This window comes from Artemia sp. Qi Xiang Cuo, chromosome 21 (assembly GCF_049724085.1).
Source record: "Artemia sp. Qi Xiang Cuo chromosome 21, ASM4972408v1, whole genome shotgun sequence".
Lineage (NCBI taxonomy): Eukaryota > Metazoa > Arthropoda > Branchiopoda > Anostraca > Artemiidae > Artemia > Artemia sp. Qi Xiang Cuo.
Genome location: NC_142814.1, coordinates 46,981,920 through 47,001,520, shown reverse-complemented (window position 1 = coordinate 47,001,520; position 19,601 = coordinate 46,981,920). Strand labels below are relative to the sequence as shown.

At 36.4% G+C, this 19,601-nt stretch overlaps 1 protein-coding gene across 3 annotated transcripts in view; it reads right to left on the bottom strand.

The window, feature by feature from the left end:
- LOC148939636 (cholinesterase-like) overlaps window positions 1-19,601 on the bottom strand; it is a 107,301-nt gene that overhangs the window by 41,523 nt on the left and 46,177 nt on the right. For all 3 annotated transcript variants that reach the window (XM_089107175.1, XM_089107178.1, XM_089107176.1), the window contains 2 exons: window positions 6,060-6,245; window positions 2,969-3,159 (listed from right to left, as the gene is read on the bottom strand). In XM_089107175.1, the coding sequence (XP_088963301.1) occupies window positions 2,969-3,159; window positions 6,060-6,245 (377 nt within the window). The remainder of the gene's footprint in view (window positions 1-2,968; window positions 3,160-6,059; window positions 6,246-19,601) is intronic.

Sequence of the window (19,601 nt, the reverse complement as noted above, 5' to 3'; positions counted from 1 at the left end):
CAGTTTCTTCGGCTTTAATTCAATAATGAATAATAAAAAAATAAAACGAGAAAAAAAAAACAGCCAAAAACAAACCAGACTCTTTCAACAATATCATTAACGTAATACATCAGAACACATCCGCCCCCTACCACTCTACCTCACTGCCACCCCAGGACCCTTCCTCCTTGCTGACCCTGATCCCATTCCTCCTTACTACTCTCTATCATACAAAACCATCCATATCAGGTTGCCGTGCAGCAGAGCCTTCGTTTAACTCAACCTCATTCAACTTAACCTACCAATATGACACATTTTTTTTATAAGGCTTGCAGCTATGTAGCAGGGGCGTAATTTTCTATTGGGAGAGGGGATAACTACCCCTCCCAAACGTTCGTTTGACCCTCCAGACCACAGTTCGCCCCCCTTCCAGCTGAAATTTCAGTTTCTTCAGAAATCTTGTCAAAACTATGATAAGCCTGCCTATTTCAAGCACCCACAGAAACAGGTCAGTTTTTTTAACATTTTTTTACCTTGTTGGTACTATATGGCTATTTTTCAGTTTTCGCTGTCATTTTCATTTGATTTGGAAAAAATGGGCTCCAAGTTTGCGCCCCCCCCTGATTTTGACGAAATTACGCCACTGCTTTGTAGAAAAATTTCTGCCAATACCGTTATCACCTGAAAATGTGCCTTTGATGCTGTTGATCAAAATCGACAGTAAATTCTATAACTCATCAATTTGATGGCAACCAAACATTTCGCCAAAATGACATTTTAAATAGCGTTTTCACTTTTTTCAAAACAAATTAAATAAAACTCGAATAATTTTTTTTTAATATTCAAATAAAAAACAAGTCAAAATGTTATCAACATTGCACTTGAAAATAAATACACATATCCAAGATAAATTATGATGACCGACATTCAAACGTCCCAAAAGCCCGATTCTATATCCATTTGGATTGTCATGACATTAAATTTTTCGATTTTTTTCTAAAGTTTTTATAGCCATTTTGTTATTATAACCTATCTATTGTCACGGTTCCCAAATTACTCCACATAAATTCTCACGTTTCTAGCTTGATTAGTTTAGTTGTTTTTTTCCAAAGAACAAATCCATTGCTATCTATATCTGAACTGAATTAGTAGATGTTTTTTCCATTCCAGATTTTTAATCTCCGAGTCGTAAAAAAACCGATGAATTGCATCAATGGTGTTTCATGCATTTCAATTTACCTATATTTCAATGAAGAATTTCAAACTTTGTATTTTTCTCTTGGGAGATCAGTCTCCTTGAGCCACGTCCCTAGCGGGATCACACCCTCCTCCCACTTAAAATCTGCATCTCGAACCATATCTTTCAGGTGCTCATATTCCCCTCCCAAATTAAAACTGTTTTTAGCACGTGGGCTCTGTCTAAGCCTCGTCTCTCAGGTGGCTATATCACCCCAATTAAAAACTTGCATATTTCTCTTGGAGGTCAGTCACCTTGAACTACGTCTTTCAGACAGCCATACCCCCCCCCCCCAAAGGAATGTTTGTTTTGAGAACCCAGTCTCCTTGAGCCACATCTTTGAGGTGGTTATACCCCCCCCCCCTCTGCCTAGTTATCAAATGTGTTGCTTGTGTCGTCTTTGAGGTGGTTATACCCCCCCCCCCCGCCCTATCTAGCTATCGAACTTATGTGTCAGAAAGTGGGTCAAACCTTAAAAAATCATTCTATAATATTAATAACAATAATAAAAAGATTATTGTTCTATAGACGTTAGGGTTATAGCAACAGAGACTGAAAAATTTCATTTTGAGTAATTCACACTAGATGAACAAAAACTTAAACAATTATAAAAATTTATTTCTGTGTTCAAGCCTGAAACAACGTCCCGACCTTTCACACATAGGAAACAATCATCACTCACCATGCTCTCCAGACATTCTTTCATCAAGTTTAAACTTTCCATAATATATATATATATATATATATATACATATACATAAATGGGTTTAATTTCAGTGGTTTACGTCTGTGACGCAATTTTGTCACCCATTATCCTCATTTCTTGAGCGTATACCAGAAAGGAAGCCAATAGCCTTGCCTCTTTAAAACATGATTGGTTCCCCGGTTCTCCAATGCGAAATAGTAAGCAAATACAAAGAACTAAGCATTAATTTCTACCTAATTGGTTTTCTGTGTAAACTTTTAAGCCAATGAAAACAAAGAAAAGCTCCCGAGCCGCAATATTTATTTAAGTAGTGAGCGTTTCTCAGTTCAATAGCCTGATGCTAAGGCTAAATGAATAAAGTAGAGACCATTGATAATCCCAGCTCAATATGAATAGAGTCCACAACATCAGCAACAAATTCAAAATAGTGTCACTTGGAAAAGTCGGGAGGATGAACCAAGCACGCACTTGGAGTTCTTATGGTGTAAGTTGCTGACAACTGCTCAGCGAAAAGATAACTACGGGTAAGAGTTCAAAACCTTTGTTTCTCTTGTGCCACCCTAGGCACCCAACCATCCAGAAAGAGCAGCCAGTCCTCTCTCACATGTGCCATTTTCCAGACGTCTTCCTAATGTGGTTGAACAATCGTTCTCTCGTTTTTCTTGTGGCCCAGAGGCACCCAACCATCCAGAAAGAGCAGCCAGTCCTCTCTCACATGTGCCACTTTCCAGACGTCTTCCTAATGTGGTTGAACAGTCGTTCTCTCGTTTCTCTTGTGGCCCAGAGGCACCCAACCATCCAGAAAGAGCAGCCAGTCCTCTCTCACATGTGCCATTTTCCAGAAGTCTTCCTAATGTGGTTGAACTATTATTTGAATATATTCCAGGTTCCGCTTCTGGAAGCTTTACTAACGCATAGCGGAACATATAGCCGAACTCAGGATCAGACACCTAGTACACAAGTCAATATGGTCAGAGTCGGGGACATAAAGTCGTATACGCTCTTTTCAAGCAGCTTTTTGATAAATATTAAAGCAGAGGACTCACCTTATAATGGCGTTCGAAGGCAAGAACAATTTCTTTAACGCTTTTGCCTTGCAGACATTTCATCATTTCATTTGTATCTAAGTCACAGCCCAACATTTGCGCTACAAATTCAGATGCTACTTTTACTTGGTCAGACGTCGCCCAAGGCGCTAACACATTCCCTGACATTATAATGGCACGTTCATATAGGTCTAAAATATAAAAATATATGTAATTAAATAAAATAAACACATAGATATCAGAAAATATATAAAATGAGATGTATATGTATATTAGAAATATATGTAACACATGTTAAATACATCACAAACATATCTTAAATAAATCTTTGTATTGTGTTTTCTTTCTTTTTACCATTATTATTACAGTTTCGCATGTTTGTCTTTTTTCTTTTACTCCGACATTTTTTTTTTACAATCCCGTCCAGTGACTAAAAAACAATAGCTTCTATTATCTACAAAAAGAAAAACAGACATTTTAAACACAGTGATTGCTTTTCTTCCACAATAGTTATAAATTTTTCACGTATTTCTCCAGAGTGAGCTAGCTGGTAGAGACGCGTATCGGCAACCACTGTCCAGCCCTTGGCTTTCTTCTTAGAATGGCCTTCGTTGTCCCGTTCATGGCACACTTTTGCCACCATTCCTCTTGGTACCACGCATGGCAAACTTTCACAAACGGCGAGGCAAATTTCTCTCGTGCATTGCGGGCTCCTCGTCATACACCACTTGTGAGCACGTAGCTTAACCTTACCTGGCACTCATTTCTAATTTATTTCAAAGACCTTCGCACACCCAGCACAAAAAAATTGCATGTCCGTATATTCGATTCTTCTCCGCTCTCATCTCCAAAGAAGTGGTCAGAATTTTGCTAAAGAGTGGTCTCATGCGGGTCAAATTTCTATTCCCTTAGAATATTGCTAAAAAGTGACCTCAACTTTTTCCTCATTAAAGTTTTGAATATTTAACCTGCATCACAGAAACGACAAGCAATAAAAAATACGGAAGGAACAAAATTTATAAGAAAAAAAAAGACAAAACCAGAAAAAGAAAAAAAAAAACTAAAAATAAGTCAGATCCTAGAAAATACATCGAACCAAAGAAAAAATAAATAAATATGAATAAGTGTGCTGAATAGAAAAACCAAAGTTTGAGACTATGAATCCACGAATTCAAAAATTTGGAGCAAAAGTGCGAACACAAAGTCTCCACACTTGAAAGGAGATGAAATGTGTCTGGGTGCAATATTTTGAGCAGCCAGGAAGGGGTCACATGGGCAACCGTTCACTGCTTATTCACCTGCGCAAGAGTAGGGTAAACCAAATATTTATCACCCCTTAGGATCAACTGTCAGGGAAGGGGGTAAGGGGGAAACATTTATCACCCCTTAGGAAGGCCCGAAATTGCAAAACGAGCGGATCAACTGTCAGGGGAGGGGGATCCAGACTAGCCTCAATGAGTGGAGCCTCAGTTTTCTTTTAAATTTCAGTTCCTTTGTGTCAATGAGTCAAGCGTTTCAACAGTGCAGACCAAAGTAGCAAATTTAATCAGTGATAAACATCCGTGCTAAATCCGCCTAAAATTAAATGCAATCAAATTGGAATTGAAACCAAGACATGATCTCGTAGCTAATTTTGGCTCAAGTAGCCAGAACAGCGCCCGATGCTTAATAAGCCATAATTAAATGTCATAAATATTAAATTCATATTAGCTCTTCGACAGAAATGAAGCAGCAGGCGCCTAAAATTGTAGACGGTAAAACAAAAACTGATCAAATGATACAATGCCAAATAAGGGGTCTCACGATGCTTATCTTATACGTCTTCTTCAACGACCTTGCATTGAAGCGTCATTGTTGATGGCAAAGAAACAAATAGACTTGTATCCGGAAAGATGGCCAGAAACTAATTATGAAAAGCTGAAAAAAAGTTAAAATACACCAGTCTTAATCATCAGAGGTGTTAAAAATAAATACTGACTTCAGGAACGTCTATTCCTAAAAAAGTTGGGAAGTGCTGTGTTTTTCGAAATCTAAGGGGAGGGGGAATAATTTTGTGTTTCTTGAACCAAAAAGGAATATTCTTCAATAGAAATACCCAGAAAAATATTTCCAAAGTCTAGAAAGGACAAAAAATCTGAGGAGGTGGCAATTGCTCCCATCTCTATATTCATAAATAGAAAGGCAACGGGATAAAAAAAATTTGCAGGAAAAACTGTGATCGTTTTAGGGCTGCAACTATTCGGCAGAATTGAGGGCACGAATAAGCACACTTATGTACTAGCACTAAGTGATGGCAACTAATGCCACTTATATTGAAAAGCCTAAAAAGATAGAATAAAAGAGTGATTTTGCCACCAAGTAACAAAATTTGGTCCTTTGTGGGAAAAGTGCCAGTCCCCCCAAAAATGTCGAAATAAGGCCAAAAACAACACTTTCGCAACCTTGTTATAGATTAAAACAGGTTTCACAACCTTTCACACAACAGTACAGTCTGTTTTTTGTCTACGAGAGACAACTGTCAAAGGGCTAAAGTCTAGCGATTTAAGGGAAATATAGAAAGAATACTTATTCGAAATTAAATTACTAATTTGATAATAAATTTAGATTACAATATGGACTAATTTTTAAGAAAAAGACACCGAAAAAATAGCTGGGCGGACATCCACGAGCAGACATCATGTCGTTTTGCTGCATGGATTAAAAAAATGTTTTGGCTAAGGAAAACCCAAACAGATGCCATACCCAAGAAATAGTAAAGCCTCGAGCCGAGTTATTGACCTCCATGTTCGAAAAAAAAATAGAAATAAATTCATATGCATTACGATCCGGAAAAAGTAGTTACGACGTACTAAACTCTTAAATCTTACATAATAGAAAAAGAAAAAACATCCCAACGACCCATTTTGATTTTTATTTATTTTTAAAATTTGGAATTTCTCAAAATACCAAAAAAAATAAAATTAAACTGACAAATTTACTTAGATATCACCCTAGAATACTGTAAAATGATAGGTTTTAGCTCTTCGCGTGCAAAAAAGCACTTAAATTACTTGATTCTTCCAAAAAATTTGAAAAAAAATATAGATCAAACCTTGAGACCTTGGCGAAACCATGTGCACTGTGACGGAGGCAGCTCCAGCCCCATGTCCAATAAGCGTTACCCGACTAGGATCACCGCCAAATCTTGCAATATTTTCTTTCACCCACTGCAATACACGGATCTGATCGTGTAACCCAAGATTTCCTGGATATTCTGGGGTGTTCAAACCAAAAAAACCTAAAAAGCCATAGAAGTAAGTAGACATAAAAAACAGCAGTGCATACAGATGGCACATCTGCACTATTACGAAGAAAGAGCCCACACGACAACCTTAAAGGACGGGCATAGGATAATATTTTATTCATTATCAATACACATACAATAATACACTGAGCTAGTCCCCCCAAAGGCTCCTTGGCCTGCTATTAGGGGAGTATATACGGATGGCTGACCATCAACCATCTTCAAAATGAGCATCCAAACGTGTTTAAAATAGCAAAATTGGAAACTTAATCTCAAATATCTTCGCTTTCTGCCAATTTTCCCTTTCCACATTGTTTTATAATTAAAGTCAGCATTCAAACGTGTACAAATTTGAAAAAAATTGAAAGTGTGTCAAGTATCTTTGCTTTGCTTTCTGTAAAGTTTTTCTTCCCATTCCACATATTTTTAAAAGGAGAAAAAGGTACGCTGATCTCATGTAAATGAGCACTGTGCTCATGTTGTAAACGAGCACAGAAACGTGTACAAACTTAAAAAAGTGCAAGATGTATCTCAAATGTTATGTTTGTTTTTTTCTTCGATTATAAACGTGAGTTTCTGATGGACGCATCGTTATTCAGTCATATTAATACAGCCCAGAGTTGTTTTTTGGGGAGGGGGGAGGGTAATATATCAGGGGAACAAACCTTCAAAACATATGAAAGCAGAGTTGTATGTATAGGAGATTATTGAATGATCTAATAAAAGATAGAAATTTGGAGAGGGGTTTCATGAGGGTTGATTGATATTTTTTATGCATGGGCGGTATTTTTTCATATTGCTAGGCCTATTTATTGTTTGATCCAACATTTTCTTTAAATGTGTATATCCCTAAGAACGACGTATTTTACCCGTTAAAAAAGTGACGACTAAGCATTTTTTGCCTACTTGAGAATAAGGTTACAGTCGTAATTTTTCTAGGAAAACGAAGCATTTTCACGGTCCGTCTTAAACAAAGCCTTAACACTACAGTTTATTTGAGTTCTAATTTAAAACACGAAATTCGCACAAAAGTCATAATTTGTTTTCCTGAGTTTGCAAGTCGTAAAAAAAAATACTTAACAAGGAACTTTATGGCATCACCGGTGTATTTGTTGCGAGCGTGATGCCCAGCCGATGAAGTTGCGAGACCCCCCAAAGATCGATCGGCTGGCCAAAACCACTTATGTGGTAAACCTCCTACTACAGCTAAGCCTGCAATAAATGAACCGCTCATGAATAAACCCTACTGTGGTATTTTAGGTTGATTACTGGAAAGTGTGAAATCGGGCCGAGGAAGTTATGAGGCCCCCAAAAGTGGACAATATCAACCAGTTAAAAGGGACCACTAAAGAACATTTTGCTACTATAAAATACGGTGCCAGGGGACCAAGTTTCCCTCGGTGAAAATAATTTTAGCATCGCTTTCACAAAATAGCCAAAATTTTATTTATCTTATTATCTGTAGAAAGTAGATCTGCTGGAGTACTAAACATCTGGGTATTTGTGACGCCATTCATATGATTTTTTTTTTCCAGAAAATAAGCCCTTAAGCGAATTTTTCCAAAGTAGTCACCTATCTAGATCTTTTTTTTTTTACACCAAAAAATGGTAGTATGTCACTTTCCAAAAAAATAAAAAAAAAAAAAAAAAAAAGTGTTGTGCCGTTTTCGAGAAAAAAAGAAGAAATACACAATCATAGCTCTTTTAATAAGATAGATAAATAAGTTGTTCCGAAGTCAAATTTTTAGTGGTATATTAGGGTTGATTACTTCCAAGCATGACGACCCGCAGACCGAATGGTGAGAGCCCCCAAAGTTATCAATATTTCCCGGCTGGGACGATGCATTTAAAACGAAGCAAGCTTTTTTTACTGTAAAATACAAAAAATTAGTGAAGAAGAAGTGAAATCTATTGAGGCATCTTAGGTTGATTGCTTGAACGCGTAACGAACCTCCCAGCAAGTCTCAAGGCCCCCCTCCAAAATAGTTCATAACCACTGGCGTACAGAAATAACTAAAGACGAAGTAAACGTGGCAAAACTAACGGATATATGGGGCCGCCCTTCTTGGTACTTTTGAAACAACAAAAGAAAAATATTAGAAAATCGCGGTGTCCAGGTATGATCAGACATATGATGAGTCCAGGGAGCGACAATATTTTTTTCATATTTTTTTTCATTCAACTTTTTTCATCCAACTTTAATTCCTCATTAAAGTTTTGAATATTTAACCTGCATCACAGATACGACAAGTAATAAAAAATACGAAAGAAAAAAAAACAGAAAAAAAACTAAACTAAAAATAAGTCAGATCCTAGAAAATACATCGAACCAAACAAAAATAAATATGATTAAGTGTACTGAACAAAAACAACGAGTTTAGAGTTCCTATATTTCTGGTATTTCATGTTTCTTGATACTAGTTTCAAATCTGATTTTCGAATTTCATCGGAATAAGAGAATGATCAAGTATCTGAAAATAAAAGGGAAAGCTATTTTAACCCCATTGGCCTAAAGCAGGTTAATTAGGATTAGATGTTTGAATGGAATCACAGCAAAAACCAGCCTTCTCATATGATAACGCATCTTCTGCAGCTTATTCAGGGTTTTGAGTTAAGAATCCTTTTTGCGGTTGTTCCCCCAATAAATCGACTGGTAAAGTGCACCTTTTTTCTTCAACCTAAAAAAAAATCTGAAGCCCAATTAAGCAATAGTAGTTGCAGCTAAAGAGCAATCCCAGTTCATAGTAGCCGAAATCTAAAAAACGAGTTTTTGAAGAAAATGTCAGTGGTGACATATTTTCCATGTATTTTGAAAGCAATGTTTTGTATATAGTAATCGTCATTCACGTTAAACTGAGCAGTGATTTGTAAATAAGAGAAGAAATTTATGCGAATTCCGATAATGACCCTGAAGTTTCTTCAAAATGACGGCGAATCGAAAAATAGTACAAGCCTTTGAAATCACTTTTATCAAAAACCCTAAGCTAGAACTTTACAGTCCTCCACATAGAACGAAATGGAAGTCATATTTTAACATGGGGAGCACTTATGAGTCTGTTCTTTTTTTTCAGGAGCAATCGTATCGAATTTCTAGCAAAGCAACGGCACTATAACCGCAGAAAACATCAAGAAAAGGGAAAATAGCACGAATATTTTACGTCTATTAAACAAAGCGTCTTTAGCTGAGATGAGTACAAGAAAAACAAAAACAGAAACAAAAGGAATGAAGTAAAAAGGATAAAATGAATAATAGATAATAAAAAAAAAAGATTTTTAACAGGGAAAACTAAATAAAAAAAAAAAAAATCAAACATAAAAATTCCACCAAATTTGAACAGTAGCAGAATTAAGATATTAAACTTTGTTACTTCAGGTAAATATGGGAATAGATAAAAACATTAAAAAAGCCTGGGGAGAAGAAATATATCTAGAATTTGGGCTCCAAAAGGATACTTTAAAATATGTCTTATCAGTAAGGGGGAATTTTATGCCGCTTGGGGGGGGGGGGGGGAAGAAAGCATTTAGGGAGGGTTAAGGTACGGAGTGGTCCCTTCTCTTGTCCGGTGTGCGGATAGTCTGAAGATTTAGAACATTTTATGTGTTATTGTGAAGAACTAAAGATACTTAAAAGGGAAATTTTTGGGAGGGATGTCATGTATAGAAGTTGTTTAGAAAATAAAATAGGAAGTAGTTGCAAAGTGGGTATTGGAAATTTGGGAAATTTTGTGAGTGTGGGGATGAGACATAGGGAGGGTTTTCTATCGTAGTGTTATTTTCAAAAGTGTTTGAACTTATTATTCTTTATGTGTTTTGTTGTATTTGAAATATCCATGGCCCATGGGGCTTTTGTGAGAAATATATATATATCTATCGTAAAGTATAAGCAAACCAAATCCAAAAAGTAATCAAAATTAATATGAAAAAAAAGGCAAATCAGTTGTTTTGAGAAATAATGCTCTTGTTGGCATTAATTGTAGTAATTCACCTAGGTATTGAATTTAATTAATTTACTTGGGGATGTAGCATCATCAAGTTACATGTTTTAACGACAGGTAATTTATTTTTTAATTACCTTGAATTCATTCAACATTTAGATTGCCAGTATCTCAACATAATACAAAATCCGATCTACTATGTTTCCTTATGTCATTGGCTTACCTTACTACTCTACTACTACTACTACTACTACTACTAACAACTCACCGCAGCACCAAGCCTCCATCCCAATTTATTCAAAGCCTCCCTTTTTGCACCCTCCCACGAAGTTCCCATTTCATTTAAATTTTTCTTTATGACGTCCTCCCATCCCAGGCAAGTACGACCTGCTTTCCGCTTAGCCCTAGACGGTAAGAGGAAAAGAACAATCTTCGGCAATCTGGCATCCTTTATCCGCACAACGTGCCCTAGCCACCTCAACCTTTCTTTCATCATAACCCTAGAGAGCGGTATTGAACCACATTTTTCGTAGTACCTTACTACTCAGTATTGTCAAATCACGAAAATTTGAAAGGGGGATCCATTTTCCAGTATATAGGGGTAAGTATTTGACGTTTTTTTTTTACACATATACAAAAAAGCCATTTTTCATAAAAAGCATGAAACTACCTCAAAAAGATATTTTTAATCTAGTGGAGAGGGCAAAAAATCTAGGGGGCAAAGACGCATCTACCCCTTCCCCAATTAACCCCACTACAATCACCACTGTACTTGAATAATTTATTGATTATAATATGTTGATTGTATAAAATGAACCTAGACTTACTCATTGCATTCAAGTTGTCAGTAGAGTAATGAATGGCATTTTATGCATTTGGGAGCATTGAATAGAATCTCTAAATATATTTTCCTAGCATTAGAACATGTTTAATACGGAGCTTGTGTCTACTCCAGCGTTTGAAGAGGAGAAAAGTCACCTTTTTGGAAATTTATTAACTTAAAGATTCTTCTTTCAAAAAAAAAAGTTTTTCAAAGGAACGCAAAGAATTACATTAAACCAACGACTTGTGATAATAGAGGAAAATAATAACTCAAAATTAACAGAAATCACTATTGATGAATAAATGAAATCCCAAACATTCGAAAATTACAACGAATAACTAAGTCAAACATAAAAGAAACAGCAATTACCACAAATAGAAGTAGGACTAACACCCACTGAAGAATTTACTAAATCAGAGAGGAAAAATTTACTAAATCGCATCTGTTTTTACTAAATGCTCAACAAAAAGTTTTTGCGCGCGCGCACCATCAACCATCGATTTTTACTATAGGAGGATAATCAAAAGGATTTTTATAATCTTTTTTCCTTTTTTTCTTCTTTTTTTTTCTCTTTTCTTTTCTTTCGTTTTCATAGTATGATTGAAAATTCCGGAAACATATAAGTTCAAAAATCCTTTTTTTTTATTATTTGGATGCACTACTGGATAGGCTTCATACTTCAGATGCGGTGTATGCAAGAAGTCAAACAATAGCCTGGAATCTTAGATTCTGGAAATTCTGCTGGTGAAGCCGGCTTTAAATTTATCAATGGTCTTCAGGTCATAAAATTCCGATATATTGAAAAATTATAAAATAATCAACGAAGAAAAACAAATGCAACTGATAATCACGAAGCAATTCAGGCGATGGAGTGCTTATTGCTTAGTGCTTAGATGGAGTGCTTATAGATCATGACTTTTTACTAGATTTCGGGAAATTTACTAGATCCTCTAAATTTACTAGATTTCTTTTTCATAGATCTAGTAAAATCCTACTGACGGTGGCAACCATGCCCACTAAGCCATCAAACGGACCTTAGCGAAGACACAACAGTGACAAGTAAATCAGAGGACAGTAGACAGTCATACGTCTCCTTTGTATTTTTCAGGCCACTTCGCATGGAAAGATTGGTCTTGTAAACTTAGGAGGGGGCTCACTAATTGTAAATATAAAGTTATAGCGCCCTTTTAATGATTGTAAACTAATATGAGTGCAACCAGCTCCCTTTTGTGCCTTTTGCTACTCGGTCCCTTCTCACCCACCCCAATATATCCATCAAAATTTTGAGATAGTCAAACTGTTCCAAGTAGTTGGCATGTCCAAAAATCATGCATCCGGGGTGGCATGACCCAGAGAGCCCCTGCGGCGGACATAGACTTAGACTTAAGGCTCCTGCCGAGGGTTCGGCGCAGAGAACGATGAGACTAGGCGCCTCCAGGTTGAACTATGACTTACCAGGCTCGCAGCTTCTTCCACCGGGATGTGGGCTTGGTGAGGAAATCATCGGCGTTGTCTTTTCACCTTGCTGTTGGGCTTTCCCTGATTCACTTACATACGGGTCAATTGGGGTCAAAGTCGAATGCAACCTACACTGGGGCTTCACGGGATCTGCAAATGAGATGGCGGTACCACCGAATAGTAAGCTGGGCGATCTGCGTCGAGAAAGGAGTTTGAGCGGTACGTGGCAGGAGAGTCTGGTTGCTAACGAAGTCAGTCCAGTGAAGTCTTTCGATTCTTCAGAGATGTTTCGTCTGAGCGACATCGACGGCACTGAGGATAGATTTTGCAGCTGGCCACGTCTCCGCTCCATACAGCACGACGGTGCTGACTGACGCATTGTAAATGCGCATTTACATGCAAAGTGCTATTATTACGCGTTAATCTAATAAAAATGATGTTATATGCCCATTGGATTGTGATAGCTTTCACTTTGACGTTCAAACAAATGTTTAATCGCTTATTTTTGGCGCAATCTAAAAAGTAGAGTAGATCAGAAACATGAAATGCAAGAAACCCAAAACATGAAAAGTGAAAAATTTCGTATCTTATTGGCAGCTAAATTTGGTAGTCCATGTAATTCAACTACTGACGAGTTTTGTGAAATGTTTGGGTGCTTATGAGGTCTTATGAGTTATTAAAAATTATTACTTATGTATAAATTACATACAAATTATAATAAATAGATTAAATACATATAAACTATGATAAATATAATAAACATATAAGTATAATAAATATAAACAAATATAAATAGAATAAATATAAAATTTAGAATCTTATATACATACAAATAAATTATAATAAGTATAGCGAAAGTATTGAGCATAAAATATATCATAGTTTACTACAATTATTCCTAACAATACACAGCAGCATCGCGCCACATGTGGCCAACACGGCAATGCACGCTCTTCCTCCACCCCAATCTATTCAAAGTTTTCCATTTTTGCACCCTCTTAAGAAGTTCAAAGTTCTCTCAAATCCTTCCTTACGACCTCCTCCCACCCCGCCTAGGGGCTTGCTTTTCGTGTAGCCCTAGATGGTTGTCCAAAAAGGACAATCTTTGGCATCTGTCATCCGCAGAACGTATCCTAGCCATCACAGCCTTGTGGTCATTGTATACCTAAAAAGCAGTACAGATCCAAATGGAGGTTTTTAATTTTAATAGACACCACTTCACTACCTAAAGAGTCTGTAAAACGACCGGCATATTTTTAAGAGAGTGCCATATTTTCGTCAGTACTGCCCTTTTGAACTGTAAAAATAAATACCCGAAACTAAATAGGGTACTTGTTTAATATCCAAGCAACACGCGAGAAGTGAAGTTTGGTTAATGCTAATAAAATAAAACAAAGTAGGATAAAAATATAATAGTTTAGAAAAAAAATTGGACTATATATTTGCTTATTAGGGGGGGGGTAAAGCTCTGCATATATTAAATACGTAACCTAACCTACCTTTTTTTGCCCCTTTAACCCCAAAAAAATAAAGTTTAAATGTTTTTCACAGAGTGAGCAATACCTCACTAGGCAGCGGAAACCTGTTTATCAATAGCATCTTTGAGATTTCGATGCGGTTCTTCTCGCGTGTTGCCCGGCTACTAAACAAGTACCCCAAATAGTTAAATTTGACAACCATTTCGGCCATAAAAACTCAAACATCAAACAATATATCTATTCAAAACACAACTATACCTTCAAAAGAGACCTAAATCTTCTTAAGCTTTTGATATCATATGTTTTAAGCTTATTTCTTGCTGAATTTACACCCACGTTTCCATTATTTAAATTTGACGCTCACAACTACCAAAAAATATGTAGCTGCATATTCTTTTTCATTAAAATTCAGTCTGTTTAAATAAAGTTTTATTTTTAATTTAAGTGACTAATTTTAATTGATTTTCAAGTCTTTCTCATAAAAAATTAAATCCAGGACCATCCCTAATTTTTGACAATGTATACATGAGTGTAACTTTCCACTTAACCAGTTCATAAAGCCAAATTTCATTTCACCGCCCTTGGTATTTCAATGGTTTTCCCAACATATTTATGTCTCATATAAAAACAAATTATTTTCCCAACAAGTTTTGCTATTACTGCCCAAACAAGTTTCGCTTTCATCTTAACATCAAATACTTTATATTTTCTTGAAATTTTTTATAGTATTCTTGAGAACAAATAAAAGTCAATCTCCGGCCGTTGACTGATTGCTGCTTCGTCCTCGAGAAAAAGTAAATAAAAATACTACATAATAATGATATACGTTTCGTATATTTCGTATTTCTACATAATAATGAAAATAACGTTTCGACTCCTTTTTATCCGATGATATTTTCGAACAAAAAAAAAGAGCTTAAAAGTCATTAAAAAAGATGGTGTCATTATTTGCTGAACTATCAATGAACCTGCTCGAAACCACCAAAAAAATGTTGTTTCTTATGTTTACTTGTTAAAAACGCTAGTCATAAGAACAAAATTGAAAATCATATGTGGGTGGCTATAAATATGCACGAATTCTTAATTATGTGTAGGCTACCAGAAAAGTAGGTATTGTGCTTCCGTTTTTAAAAGTGTGCTTCAACTCTATTGATTTACATGGTACTTGTCGGTTATTAGAAACACGTTCAAGCATTAGGCTTAGGTTACATCTCAGGAAACCGGTTTCACAGCTACAAAAACAAGCGATGGATGATAAAATGCATTGGACTTGTAGAATTTGGGCTATATATTTGCACATTAGCGGTAGGAGTAGGGTTAGGTTTCCATAATTTTGTTTCTAAAGTAATATTTTATCATCGTGTTGTGTTATTTTTGTTAGGATTAACCTAACTTCACTTTTTGGGTGTGTTTCAAATAACCGACAAGTACCGTTTACTTGTATGAAGTATCTTCGTAAGACAATCATATTGCTAATTAAGATTTTGTCAAAGGGATTGTTGACTGTGCCACACACGTCGGAAATGCGCTGCGAAAATGGTGCTTCGAGATTTACACCAGGTGATGGAAAGTGTCAAGCCCTTGGGTATGTCAAAAAGGAAGTCAAATAACCACACCTTTTACCTATTGTTATATTTAGCCATTGTTGCTATGTCAGCTTTTCAGAGTAAAAGGAACAGATAATTCTTAAGTCTAAGTCTTTTTTCTCCGTGGAACCCTTTCTCTTTATTTCATTTAAGCACCAAAGGTCTCAGATGAAAATATTTTGCCCCCCCCCCCGAGCCATTGTGGCCTATTGATACCTGAAAACCATGATTTTCAACGAATTTACTTTTGATTGTTTCGAAATCATGCGGTCTTTAGGCCACATTTTCATCAGCGTTGCATCGCTGATCCGTGAAATTGAATAAGCAAAGCTAGCTGGTTGAATTCGGACATTAAATAAGCTGACTGATGAATAAGACTGAATAAGCTGAAGTTGAACCACAAGAGAAACTCCTTGGTTATATATAGTAAAACCAAATTATTATCCTTGGATTTCGCAGATACAGTTAAGGGAAATATCATCATATGTGCTAAATCAGTGGAGTTTCTTGGAGCTGTACTGAACGAGTGCTTCAACTTCTTGAATCCTGGACTCCCAATTTCTGCCAAGATTCCTCATAACATCGGAGTGATAAGAAAACTTAAGCATATTTTCCCAGATAATATCCTAAGGGACACAATATTCCTCTCTTATGCATACGCATCTAGTATGACCTTCTGTGTTCGCAGTTCATCTTCATCCATTGCGAGTGCTACAAAATAAAGTGGTTAGAGTGCTGACGGGTGTAGATAAACGTTCTTCGGTGAATTCCAGGTATGTTGAACTTAAGATATTGCCCATTTTTGGTCTGGTGAAATTTTATAATGCTCTATTTATGTTTAAATACCAAAATAATTTGTTGCGCAAGTGCATCGGCGGTCTTTTTTTTACCGGTTTCAAGTGTTCACAAGCATAATTACCTGCACTGCAGGTAGGCCTAAGCATAATTACCTGCAGTGCAGTGTATAAGTGAGTTTTTGTTTCTCGTCTTTGTAATTTGTTCGATTATGTGTAATGTGTTGTAATTTATTTTGTGTGTGTGTTTTTTCTCTTTTAGTGATACTCCGTCTTTTGTACCTTTTTTTGACGGTTAATAAATAAATAAATAAAAAACAAAATAAAATAATACAAGTAGTTCAAGTCAGTTTATAAATTCGAGAGTAGTTACTACAGGATCACAGTTTTCTGTGGGTCATGTTAGCCCTAGTGACTGGAATACTTTGCCACAGAATACAGCACAAGAATCAAACCCAAGGGAGTTCTGAAGGTTGCTGAAAGGCCATTGTTTTCGGTTTTACGAGAAGTATGGGTGATGAGTTCTCTAGTTTCTTTATTATTTTTTTAATTAATCAAACTGTCGGGTTTTTTGGTTTGATGATGGGAGTAGAGAGCTATCTTATACTCCGACGATTACACCACCCCTTCGAATCCCGATCCGGACACTTTTTTTAAAACTCCCACGATCACCACGTGGTTTATGGTCCAAATATGGTCATAGAGTCCCTAGGGAGAAAGATTACGTAATGGGGTCAATGACCTCTTTTTCCAAGGTCGATTTATTTGATGTTTCTATGTGTAATAGCTCCGGGGCGAAGGTTGCACATGCGCATTGAATTCTAACGGGAGCAATGTCATTGATCTAGGACTCGAGGGGGAAGTGAATTTCCGAGAACTTGATTGCATAATCGATCGCGAATGTCATGGTGTCCCAGAAATAGTATGTGTTGTTGTTTTGGTCATGTACATGCTCGAGGCGAATGTCATGGTGTCCAGAAATAGTATTTGTTGTTGTTGCTCTCGAGCCAAATGTTATGACTTTCCCGGAAACAGTTAGATCACATGTTTCCTTCTCAGCCAATCAGCGAGTCGGATACATCCTCCTTCTCAGCCAATCAGAGGCCTGCTTACACATGATTTCCCCGTTACATAACAATTCACCCTTGAGATTTCGTATATAACGGGCATGCAATGTGATTAAATTATCAGAAAGTATTTTGACGCTGTGTAAGCAATAATGGATAATATTGATGAATTAAAACCCGTGGCACCTTCAATTTACCATGGAAGTACATTTTTTTTTTTTTCAAACGAATTCTATTTGGACATCGTCTAGTATATTCAGCTAAAACGTACATCTATTCCTTTACCCCAACCCCCCCCCCCACATACAATAGAAACATCACTTTACAATCTTTATACTCACTAGAATAACATAAAATATATTCTTTTTACCCTAACCCCATCCCCCATTGTTTTACAATCAAATTCTCGCAAAAAGAAATAATTTTCTTTTCGTTAAAGTTTGAATTTTCTCTATTGTGATTTAGTGTCTACTGACTTCTGTCAATTTTTAATGTAAATGCCGCTCTGATTTGACACAAGACTCCAGTGCGTGGTTAAAATTAGCAGTCACCCTTTTTTAAAGCACTTCCTGTAAAAGGTTTCTCAGATCAAAATGGGATGTTTTTCTCCTGTCAAATTAAAACGGTCTCATGCAGACAATTGCAATTTATTAAGCGCAGGCATATACAATCTCTTTTTGGAGAACCAGTGAAATCTCGTTATTTTCAGATTACGATCTAATAATATATTTAGGACATTGGCGAAAAGGGGAGGGGACCATGCCTCAAGTCTATCTCCATCATTGTAAGGTGAAAACAAACTGTTTCTTCGCGTGAAAAGTAAGGGGGGTGAGTTTAAGAAAAAGATACATTGCTTTATTATGCGTAAATTGAATAGCATTTTTATCATATCTTTCGGTGGAGGAAGGGGGATATTTTTCCATGTCTTGTCTCAGGGATATTTTCCGTGGGGGTTATTGTCCGTGGGCTGTTTTTCTGGGGGTGTGATAAATATATAAACTAGGCCGGCCTTTGAACGGCTCAGTGAGCTGTAATTCTCAGATTCAAAAAAAGGATGCAATTAGTATATTTCACGAAATTTTTTACGTTGTGCTTTCTTAGTGATAAACTAAACAAAATTATATGGATGAGGGTACTAACTTTCTTTCTGTGAAAAGGGGGCAAATTATTTTGATACTAATTTTTTCTCTTTTTTTTAAGACCAATTATGAAGAATGTATGGCGCCGCCACCCGCTAAGAAAACCAGAGATGACAATACAGCCCCATCAGTGCCAGCCCCAATGCAGCCTGGGTTTAAGTTAAAGAGAGAGTGGACGGCTTCTTATAATATGGTGAACCCTGCCGAAGCGATGCAAGATCGTGAAATAACCGGCCCAGTCGCACAAGAACATAGCGACATCGCCCCGTCCACCCTCCAGCATGCACTACCTGGTCCTTCGGGTGCCCAAGTGCAGCCGGGATATGCAAATGTAAGCGTTTTTTCCTACCTTTCTATTTATTCATTTTTCAGTCCTTTTCAATCCCAGCATAAACTTATCTCTGTGAGATATTAAGCCCTCACCCAAACCATTTTTTTGAATTCATCTCCCTCGGAGATATCTAAATTTAATTTTGTAAAAAGACACCACTCTTGTCTCTGCTCCCCCCTCCATTTGAGATATCTAACTGTAATTTTTTCCTAGAACTAATTCTTTTCTAATCTGTTCTATCTAGCCAATATCTGATAAGCGAATATTTGTAGTTCGTTTATATTAATAACTACTGCATTTGAAACTCAAAATGATATTTTTTCTAATCTTTGATATTTTCTCTGTTGCTATTTCTTCACCGTTATCACATAAGCGAATATTTTTCATGGGTAATTTCAATTAATGCTCACCATTTGAAACTCAAAATCCCCTATTTTTCACAATTGATTATCACATAGTTTCAAGAGAATGAACTGAGTGAGATTATTCACATTTATCTATTTGTTACATATGGATCCCCTAATTTGCGCAAGGATATTTTAAAATAACTTTCAATCTTACAAAGCCTTGCCAATATTTTAGTGATGTGGAAACATTGTTGAATAAGAATTAACGGTTCTCGAATTTAATTGTACTGTTTCCCAGAGAATACGCATGGAAACAGAACAGACATGAGATTAAAAATAATCTAGGCTCATTTGGGGTCATAGACAACCTGTATGGGAAGTAGGCGAAACGA